General features: G+C 43.6%; 1 protein-coding gene across 1 annotated transcript; it reads left to right on the top strand.

The window, feature by feature from the left end:
- Positions 1–305: 305 nt before the first annotated feature.
- On the top strand, positions 306–7,367 carry POLR1D (RNA polymerase I and III subunit D). Its single transcript, XM_028726392.2, has 3 exons — positions 306–470; positions 4,281–4,355; positions 5,883–7,367. Exons 1-3 carry the CDS (start codon positions 445–447, stop codon positions 6,166–6,168), a joined length of 387 nt encoding a protein of 128 aa, XP_028582225.2. The 5' UTR covers positions 306–444; the 3' UTR covers positions 6,169–7,367.
- Positions 7,368–11,170: the final 3,803 nt, after the last annotated feature.

The raw sequence follows: 11,170 nt of genomic DNA on the forward strand, positions 1-11,170 counted from the left end.
ACCGTGAATCAATAAACCAACATCACCATCAAAGAAAGAAGCGCAAAGCTTTTGGGTTGTTGTTGTTTTTTTGGCTGGGATGAATCATGGAGCGTGCGTAGGACTGCGGCCCGAGCAGCACCCTAGGGCGCGAACACCAATGCAAGGCAACCTTCGCGGGTGCCCGCCGTGCGGAGCGAGATCCGTAACGTGTGAACGGCCAACCTTTCCTCCCCTCCCGCCCGGGAAGGCAGGCAATGAGTAGCAGGGGAAGGGCGGCGCTTCCGCTTCGCCTTGAAGAGGAGCCTCCTCCCCCTTCCCGGGGGTCATCGCGAGCGGCTGCTTGGACTTGTCGCGAGCGCTCGTCTCCGTTTCCGCCGCTGGGGCAGGAAGAGATGACGGGCGACGGAGGCGCTTGAGAGGCAGCCAGGCCGCACGACCGAACGACCGACCCCACCGGCCGCCATGGCGGAGGATTCGGAGCTGGAAAGGTGAGGCTGGCGGGTGGGGAGAGGCGCCGGGTGGGGCGGCGGGAGAAGGCGGAGGGTTACTCCTCGAATAGGCGGAGGTGGGCAGTGGTGAGGCGCCAAGGTAGGCCTCGGGGAAAAGGGCTCCCTCGTTGCGCTGCGCAGAAGCTGCTTTCGTGAGTCGGTGGGCGCCTGACTAGAAGCGGAACCAGCGCCTTGCCTTAAATCCAACGGGGAGAAGCGAGCGGGGGGGGGGGGGACCTCGGCAGGCCGACTTTAAAAAATACCGTTTATTACGTAATAAACATGGTTCCCCCTCGCAGGCCGGCCTTGCAATCCTGTATACGTTGTCTCCTTGGAAGTAAGCCCTGCTGAATTCAACGGTGCTTACGCCCAGGTTGGGCAGCGTGTCTAAAGCTGCAGCTTTTTTTCGGCCCTTTATTTATATTTATGGCGGAGCAAGCTTCAAGACAGACTTTGGAATGTCGAGGTCTCGCATTTTATTGCCCTCCCTTCAATCTTCCGCACAGCAGTGACTTTTTTAATGAATTATCGCTATGCATCTGGAGTACTTGAGTACACGCCTAATATTTGTTATTTTGTTCGTTTATTTCGTTTATATCCCACCCTCCCGGAGGAGCTCATGGGTGGCAAGTGCATGTGTAGTATGATAATAATAGCAAATACGATAAAAAATAAAAATACGTTTAAAACTGTTAAAAAAGCAACGGAACATCTGTAAAAACAGATGTAACCGAACCATATGTCTGGATAAAACTGCCAAAACGGAAGTGTTTTCAGCGGGTGTCTAAAAGTGTTGCCTGCCTAACATCAATAGGCAGAGTTTTCCAAAGTACATTATAAAAGGGTAAAGGGACCCCCGACCGTTAGGTCCAGTCGTGGCCGACTCTGGGGTTGCGGCACTCATTTCGCTTTATTGGCCGAGGGAGCCAGCGTACAGCTTCCGGGTCATGTGGCCAGCATGGCTAAGTCACTTCTGGCGAAGTAGAGCAGCGCACGGAAATGCCGTGTACCTTCCCGCCGTAGCGGTACCTATTATCTACTTGCACTTTGACGTGCTTTCAAACTGCTAGGTTGGCAGGAGCAGGGACCGAGCAATGGGAGCTCACCCCGCCGCGGGGATTTGAACCGCCAACCTTCTGATTGGCAAGTCCTAGGCTCTGTGGTTTAACCCACAGCACCACCCGCGTCCCAAAAGTACTTTATAGGTACTGCCAAATGCAGAACATTCACTTCTTGGACTTCTAGAAGTGCAAGTTCTGCAGATGAAAGTGATCAAGTCTGTGTGGGGCAGTGGTGGAGCTTGGGTCTCAAATTTCAGCAGCACCCTGCGCAACACCAAAATTTGGTGCCCCCTCCCCACATCTCATGCTCCATTCTAAAGCATAGTTGCAGCGTCCCTGAGGCTCCGCACCCCATGTGACTGAACCAGTTGGGCTCTCCTAAATCCACCTCTGTATGGGGTAAGTAAATCGGTCCCAAGCCATTCAGGGCTTTATATACTAATAATAACACCTTGAACTCAGCCCAGCAGCAAACTGGCAGCCAATGTACATCTTTAAGCACAGGTGTAATACACTGACAGATTCTTACTCCTGTCAGCAATTGTGCTGCTGCCTTTTGCACTAACTACAGCTTTCAAACGGAGCACAGGGGAAGCCCCATGTGGAGTGCATTGCAGTAATCCAGTACTGAAGTTTACAATGCACAAACCACTGCAGTGAAAAGTAAATTCCATTGAGTTCCATGGGCCTTACGCCCATGGAAAATGGGTTAAGAATCACAGCATTAGCATAGCAGTATTTGGTAGTAGTTGTAGTGAAAGTATACAGAATAATTAATGTAATAATAATGATAATAATGTTGTCAATATATTTAAATATAATAAATATTTAGGTATTTTCCAGTACAATCTTATGCATCTTTACTTAGAAGAGTAAACTGCTCAGTGGCTCTCACTCCAACATCTCGGTGTTACTTTGAGCAAATTAATGTTTCTAGATCAGTTCGTGTGGACTCTCATCCATGCACGACTGTTGAGGTACAGGAACTCTGGCATCAGGTAAAGCCTTGGTTATTCACCCAGGCCTTTGCAGGAGTGTTAGGTCCAATTACAACCCCAAAGGCATGCAGTGTATTTGCCTTGTTTTAGGTTGGTATTTATTTATTTATCTTGAAACCGGCTCTTGCAGGGTGGCTAACATCCATAATAAAGCAGCATTAAACACAATCTTAAAATCACAATTAAAACCACATATCAACAAAATACAATGGGTATAACAGTTAACAGCATGTTAGATCATGAAGAGGTAACACCATTTTCGCTTAGGTTCTGAAGGCATGCAGCAACAAATAAGTTTTTAGTTGATTCCTGAACAATGCCAGTGTTGGGGGCAACTGACTTCCTATAGGGAGTTCATCACTAGGGTGCTACTACCAAGGAGGCCCTGCATGATATGGTAGCCCTGTGGACTGCACTCAAAGGTACCACCAGCAAAGCATCCCCAGGCAGTTTTAAAACTTGGGCTGGCTGGTAGTAGGAAGGTGATCCTTCAAGTACTTTGGTCCTCAGCCATTTAGGGGCTTTGTACATTAATACCAATGCCTTGGGATTGGGTCTTGTAGCTCACTGGCTACAAGGGTCTTGTAGCTCACAGTGCTGTTCTTTCAGGATCGATGCAATATGATCCCATCTCACTGTGCTCAACAACATCCAGGCAGTGGCATTCTGCATCAGCCACAGCTTTCAGGCCATCTTCAAGGGAATCCCCATTTATGCTGTCAGTTTATGTATATTTTATTGTTACCCGCTCTGGAATTGCTTTTTGAAAGACTTGAAAGGAAGCAAGTGGGACCAATAGGTGGATCCTGCATGGAAACATATAATGTGCTAGATGGGAGTCCTGAAGGATTTGGCATCCATTTCGGGACATCTTGAAGCAAAGCTAGTAGGCAAGCCAGCAGTTCAACAGAGGTTCTCATATTACTCGTCTCATGGCCTCAAAACACTAAGTTGTGATTCAGAGTTCTATGGGGCAGTGACAGGCCCATTCTAAGTGTAGCATCCTCCTGTATTCCTCATCTTTTCCTATTCACTTCGGTTAAGTGCCTGGGGAATAATCACAGCACCACATTCACTTTATCGCCTTGGATAGTTGGGATTTGGAAAAGCCTCATGCAGGGCCTAGGAACAGGAGGCGATTCTTGAACAGGTAGGGAGCTTAAGAACTCCTGGGGAGGTACAGAGGATAATGGCATAAGAAGTCCTAAAGCCGGATAAGGGGAAAAGGAGAAAGTAATTGGGGCTGAAGGTAGAAGCCTTCAAAGAAGGATAGCAGGATGGAGGGATTTAAATCAAAGCAATTTAAAGTGGCAATGGTAAAGACCAATTTAAATCAAATTTCCTCTTTATAACTGCATATGTTTGTTAAACAGTGGCGCAGAACTGACCATTTTAAACTGTCTTGATATGTAACTGAATAGACTATTATATAAATAAATGGAGTGAGATTGCTTCAGTCCCCCATTGGTGCTGAATCTTTCCATCCCAGTTTGGGTCTTTCCTCTGGATAAACTGCTGTTTGAAAAGAAATGGTTATATCTTGCAGGTCTGTATGGCTAATTGAATGAGGATAAACAGCCTTTAAATGCTTACTTTACAGTTTCAGTTTGTTTTGATTCTAGAACAGTAGCTTTAATGAGCTTGCAGTGGGTCAGTAGTTTGCACTAGCTTTCTTTTTCCATCAGCAACTGCAAAAATAGTGGAAAATTGATCAAATTTAATTATTATTTTTAATATCCTTAAATGTTTAGGAAGGCAGTGGAAGAACTTCTAACAGAGGCGAAGCGTGGGAAAACCAGAGCAGAAACTATGGGAGCCATGGGCTGGTAAGTTATTGAAGCTAAACCAATGTTGGTGTTATTCTAAAATACGGTTTTGGGGGGAAAACAGACACTGTGGCTGCAATCGTAAATATGTTTATTAGACAGTAAGCCCCACTGGACATGGTGGGAAATATGTTATATTGAACATGCATATAGACAGCACTGTTAATCTTCCATAGCTGAATTGGATGATAATCTTTTGCTGTTTTATGTTAAGTGCACGTGCAAGAAATTCCATTGAAATTAATGAGAATTAAGTCCACGTAATTCCTGTTAGAGCAAGCGTTCATTTTTCTGAAAGCAAACATAGTCTGTTATAGTTAGTGACCATGGATCATGCTAGGCAAACATTTTTACACTTTCCTGGCAAAATACTCCTATGTTTCTGTGCTGTTGAAAGTAGTAGAACACCCCAGTGCAGAAGCATTCCATTAGTTGCTTCAAGAGGTGTCCAACTCTGCCACCACTCCTATTTTTTTTTACCATTTTCTTTTTCCTTTGAGATGCCTCAAGAAACCAGCAGAGCTTGTTTCCTCCCTACGGATTATCCCAAACCCAATGTGGAAGCAAGCTCTTCCAGAACCTCTTCCATCTCATTCCCTTTCTCTAAGATAAATAACGGGCCTTGAGGCAGGGGAAGAGAAAGGTGGCTATGTCCAAAGGTTCATGGTGAGCTGGCTTTTTTTAAAAAAAGTTTTTTTTTTAGTTGTCAGAGATCCCTTAACAGCAACAGTGTGATTCGATGAGCAGCATAAATTGGACTTAAATATCTAGCAACTGCTTAGAAGTGTAGAATACACAGGGTTTCTTAATTTTGCCATATTGAAATAATTGTTTCAATGAAGCCTGCTACTTAAAACTGCTATAAAGCCTGTTCTTAATCAAGGTCCCAAGTTCATAGCATTCTTGAACTGCATTTCTGTATATGATGATTTTCTTATTAACTTGCTTTGATGGGCGTTGACTTTCTGAGGTCTCAAGCAAAAGTCCTTCCTAGCTCTGCTTTTTAGCTGGAGTTGCCAGGAAATTAACCCAAAACCATTTGCATGCAAATAATGTGCGCTACCACTGGCAAACTTTTTTTTTTTAAGAGTGGACTTTCTACCATCTCCAGAGCACTCAAGCAAAAGGAGTATTCAGGTAGCCATTTACCAAAGAGGAGGAATGGCAAATGCCAACAATACTCTCAACTCTTTAGCATTTTAAACTGTCTTGGGGCTATGGAAGACGACAATAGAATACAATTTGTAGCTCATGTGATGTTTTTCTCAGGTCTGTGGCTGTGAAATCTGTGTCATAAAATCTTACTATGTTATCTTAATATATTTCTCCTCTGTATAGAATCTGGCTGTTGCTTTGAAGCCAGTGTTAAAAGGCAAACATCTTGATTGTTTCTTTCTGTACTCCAAGTTTACACTAGGTGGCATGCAAGGAAAGCCAAAAGCGTGCATAGTTGAGCTACTTGATTTGGATATTCGCAGCATCTGTGTCTCTTGTGTGAGATATTTATGTTGTTGCTTTCTAATGCAGGATGAAGTGCCCTCTTGCCAGCACAAATAAAAGGTTTCTGATTAATACTATTAAGAACACACTGCACTCCCCGAAGGAGCAAGAGCAGGGACAAAACAATCAAGAAGACGATAAGGAATCTGAACCAAACCAGAGCAGGGAGGAAAGCAAGCCAAAGAGACAGAGATCCCACCCATACAAACCTAGCTTTCGGTCCAGAAGAAGGGTGAGCTCTTCTCCTCCTAGGCACCACCGGAACAGGAACCAGCACTCAAAGGACAAGCATGAACAGCGATCAAGCAAATGAGGAGGAACCCGTGCCATTCCAAGAATGAAATTAAACACTGAACTGTTTGGGTGGGTGGGTGAGAATGTTTAACTATTTTGTAATAGAGGGCATTGTTCAGTACAGATGTCCATGTTGGCAACAGCTTTTTAGAGACAAGCAAATCCCGCTTCTCATGAACTTTCTTTGAGGAGTTCTTGTATTCTTTAAAGCTGTCAGTGTGTTCCTTCTGTTTCTCCCCCTGCCCTCCAGTCTTCAACCAATTAAAGTTGTTACTTTGTATAGTTGTAACATGTTGAGTGCTTTGCACAAACCGTTTGGAAACAATTTATTTAGACAAATATACACGGCGGTGTATTCGGTACATGGTAAGTTATTTTGCTTCCCAATTCCTTCAAGGAAGCTACTAAATCTTAGTTTGTAAAAGCAAAAAACAAAACAAAGATACTCCAGGTACAGAAAATGTGATATGCTTCTTGGCCTGCACATAGATGAATTTGAATAAGTTTACTGTGCTTGTAACCTGAAAATGACTGATGTGGCACCTGGATATTACAGATAAGTAAATGCAGGTTAGGCTAAATGTATATTGGTAAACAAACTACCCAGACTGAGTGACTCTTGTGTCCATGTGGGAACTCCACTGCCCACATGGAACTGTGCATGAACAATAGATCCTCATTCACTTCAAACTTGGGGAGAAGGCATCGGACATGTTATCTGTTTGTGTGCACAGAATATTTCCCAATGCTGAAGTGAATTCTGGCACCCTTTTTTGACCTAGAGTTGTGTGTACACTTGGAACCTGTGAAATCACAGCTGTGGGCTGGATCTGAAATTGGCTTTCATTGTTTTGCATCCATTGGTGTAAATGATGATTTGTGAAGGATCAATAATGAATGCAACTGCATTGGGACATCTCTTGAATGGCAATGGAATGAAAAGTCTTGAGGGATACATTTTTCATCACAAATTGCTGAATGCTTTTGCAAAACAATACAGACAATTGCCACCTAAAGTCTGACTGCTGTCTAGTTACAGTTGTATTGGTCAAGTTCTCAGTGTTTCCTTACCTGCAGATAATTGATCCTTGTCATTTCTCTATTGTATGGAAACATTAACATTTAAATCCTTAGGCAAAGTTGTTTGTATGGTTAAGCTGTTTTCAACCTTGGGTAGTTTTCCTGAGTTAACATTAAACTTGAACTGTGTTACTAAAATGTGTTGTGTTCATTTCCTTTATATGTTAACAGATTCATCAGTCTTTCAGAATTAATACACATTCTGTTGCCAAAGACAAACAAAACACATATTCGGTTTATTAAGCATACTGCAAATGGTCATCCTAGAACTTGTTTCTTGGGGAGAAAAAAAAAGAGGTCTTAAGCTTTGAAATGTTAACTTTAAAATAGTTGTTTTAGTACAGTCTTAGTCCTTAATGTACTCAAAAGCACTTAATAGCATAAAACAAGCCTGCTGGCTCAGGCCAATGACACCTCTAGTCTAGCATTCTGCTCTCACAGTGACCAGATGCTGATGGGAAGCCCCAAACTGGACTAGAGAACACAGCATTCTTCCCACCTGTGAATCCCAGCAACAGTACTAACCATTCTGGCTGGGAGTCTCTGATAGCCTTCCCTTCTATGAATTTGTCTAATCCTCTTGTAAACAGTCCCCAATTAATTGATGATGGCAACAAATAAACAACAAGCTAGCAATCTTGTTAACCGAGTTAGTCAATGTTTTTATTTTATATGGGCAGAAATAAATCATTCCTGTTACTAGTACCTTAAAATTATAATCAGTAATAAAGCTCTGTACAGATATTTAAAAACAAGGCAATCCCTTGGTTAGGGTCTAATAAGGCTCAACACAGAAGGAAAAATGAATGGGGAAGGAAGAGGGAAGCCAGCCTGCTGCCATGGGTATTTATTTTTTAATCATTCTATCCTGCATTTCATCCACTAGAGCAGGCTAACCTGTGGCATTTTAGATGTGGATTACAGCTCCCTCAACCATCTGGAATGGTGGGAGTTGTAGTCCAACAACAACTGGGAGGTTTCATTGCAGCAGGTTGGACTATAGATCACCCTTGGGGTCCCTTCCAACTCTACAGTTCTATGATTCTAGGTTGGCTACCCTTGCAGTAGGGGAACTCAAAAGTGTTAACCAAGAAGAAATAGAAAATAAGGTGGTTGGTTTTAAAACAACAACACCACTACAGTAATGGACTGCATTAGGAATGGTTTATTGGTCCAGCCTTCTCTCTTAAAGAGCCAGGTCATCAGCAGGTGCCGGAAGACACACAGCAGCATATCATTACTACACAGCCTCCACTTGACAGCCAATAATATCCTGTTCCTTTTTTCTCCTGCTGAATCTTGGTCAAGGAGACCCAAAGCAGGACCTTGGATGTTGAACGGAGAGTATGGGAAGATGTTAGGAAAGCTCAGATTTATCTCAAAGGGGAGGCACAAAAAAGAGAATAATTTTTAATAGTGTTGGAGAGACAATAGGGTCTTGAGGGCAAATCTTTCAGCACTAATGTTAAAATGAAAATATAAAAGAACAGGCAAGAAAAACCAACCTCTTTTTCACAAGGTGAAGATGATCTGGAAATATGAAGGTAGGAATCAGCACTGCATTCGTTTTAGGTGTTAAGAACGTAAGATACCGCTGGATCAGGCCAATGGCCCCTCTTGCCCAACATCCTAGTCTCACAGTGGCCAACCTGATGCCTGTGAGAAACCCGCGAGCAGGATCTGAGTATGTCTCCTGTGGTCTGCAGCAACTGGTATCTGGAAACAGCTGAGTGCCTGTATCCAGAGTTCCTTGTATTGAAAGGAGAAAACCCTCCATATAGGTTTGTGCAGGCGTTGTGTATGTCTTTGTCTGCTAATGCAGTTCCATATCCCATTAAAGCATAGGGAGAAACCGCTTGCAGGTGACAGAACTCCATGCATTTATGGGGGTCCTGGGCCAGATCACTGGGTCAATCAAAGCTTTCCAAAAATATTTAATAGGTTACCCTAGGAATGAGAGCCTCTGGCAATGACTTGCATATGCTGTTTGCTTGCTGTCCCAGTATAACAGACTACTCTGTAGTTTAAGGCCGCCTTAATCTATTTTAACTAGTTGCTTTTATCAAGCTAATTCTGAAGCATGTGGATTACCTGCTTTCGAACACAAGCTGTACTGTAGGAGAATGTGTTTGATTCAGCATGTTGCTTTGTGTTTTTCCCTTTTCCCTGAGTTGGTAGGAATTTCCAGGACCAGCTATTTGCAGGCCATTTCCCATTTACAAGACTAAATTCTGAAGCCGTATGGTGTCCGTAATAGCTATTTTTTAAAAAATAATGAATATGCAAGCAGGATATGTATATACACGAAACAAGTATAATTACTCATACATAAGATGAGCATGAGAGATCAGGCAAGCACCCAGACAGATGGAGCTAGACTTTAAAGACAGAGCAGAAAAACCTTTATCAACACGAGACCATGTTCCCTTCTTGGCAAATGGTGGGAGGGGGAAAAGTAAGCAGAGCAATGAATATGAAATTAATAAATTGGTATACCACCAAATACTACAATATAAAACGGTGGTGTTAACAATATATACAATACAATATATTTTATAAAACAATATACAACAGTGCATGCAGTAACATAAAGCACCATACCAGAAAGCTGCAGTTGAAGCAAAACAGTGGCTAAGCTGCTTGTGGGGCCAAACTACCACCAGCATGTGAGGCCTTACTGAATGAGATTTGCACTGGCTGCCAATCTGCTACCTGGGCAAGTTCAATATGTTGGCACTGACATAATAAGGCCCTATACAGCTCAGAACCAGTTTACTTGAGAGACCACCTTATCCCTTATATATCCAGGAGGTTGCTGGTCTAATCCACGATCGATGCACTCCAAAATGGGTTCAGTACAGTTCCACCAGCACATATCAGTCACAGCAACTCGCTGATCATTGTTGTCCTCAGCAACTTCGGCGTGTTTGGAGATGCCAGCTAAGCAGTGTTTGAATTCACAAAAGTGAACACGCAGGACTAAATGGCTTTTGTATGGAGCAGAAACACAGCTGCACTGTAAATGGAAGGGGCTATTAAAGGTAAAGTATCTCCATCAAGTTGCCATTTGCAGGTTTCTCTCCACTCCCCACCAACTTATAAATATATCTCATGTATTTATCCTTCTGGGATTTGTCTTTAAAAGGGAAAAAGCAGGGCGGAGGTGTCGGTGGAATGGAGGTCATAGAAATATAGTTCCTTTTTATTTCCTGCCTGGGATGTCAAATAGAATCTTCAGGCAGGTGGTTGAATTCACAGACTCTTTAAAAGGGAATATATCGGTCCGAGGAAGACATTGCTTAAGGAAGGGGGGGGCGGGTAGCTGTCAGCGAAACCCTGACAACATCAGCTGCTTGCTAGCAGAAAGGCAAGCTAATCATGGCAACTCCCCCCCCCCTTTTTTTTGCAGACATGCAGCTGTCCAAGCAATAAGGTAAATGAGACTTCGCCGCAGAACTCTAAATAGGAGAGCCTGAACTATAGAACCATCCTCCTCCGATTCCTTGGTAATGCACGGTTTGGGGCCTGACTGGGTGGTCTTAAGTCCATTGCCACAGTGGCTATGGAGGGTTGATACCAATCAAGGCCTCCGCAGCTGAGACCCCGGGTGACCTGCGCCAGCGGCTTCCACCCACCCCCCGCACCCCCGCCGCCCCTTCCTCGCAGGCCCCCCAATTCGCTCATTTGTGTGCGGGGTGCTTTTCCTGCTTTTATTTATGGGATTACATAAATGAGCCATTAAAAATGTAAATCTTCAGAACAGTTGAATCTGAAAGATTTAAGCAATCAAGAACAGGGCAGTACAGTAGAAGAAAGTGCCCCCACCCCCAAACTAGCCGCCCTGTGCCAGAGTATTCTGACTACACGGACAATAGGAGGTTAAGGGAGAGAATAACAGAAGAAAGCAAGGGGGTTGGGGGGGAGGAGGAAGGAAACAAACT

The sequence above is a fragment of the Podarcis muralis genome, chromosome 4 (genome assembly GCF_964188315.1).
Source record: "Podarcis muralis chromosome 4, rPodMur119.hap1.1, whole genome shotgun sequence".
NCBI classification, from domain to species: domain Eukaryota; kingdom Metazoa; phylum Chordata; class Lepidosauria; order Squamata; family Lacertidae; genus Podarcis; species Podarcis muralis.

Bases quoted from the DNA above. Each gene is read 5' to 3' on its own strand.
- POLR1D (XM_028726392.2), top strand. From the start codon at position 445: ATGGCGGAGGATTCGGAGCTGGAAAG. The intron at 471-4,280 runs GTGAGGCTGGCG...TTAAATGTTTAG, and splicing joins GAGGATTCGGAGCTGGAAAG to GAAGGCAGTGGAAGAACTTC. The intron at 4,356-5,882 runs GTAAGTTATTGA...TTTCTAATGCAG, and splicing joins ACTATGGGAGCCATGGGCTG to GATGAAGTGCCCTCTTGCCA.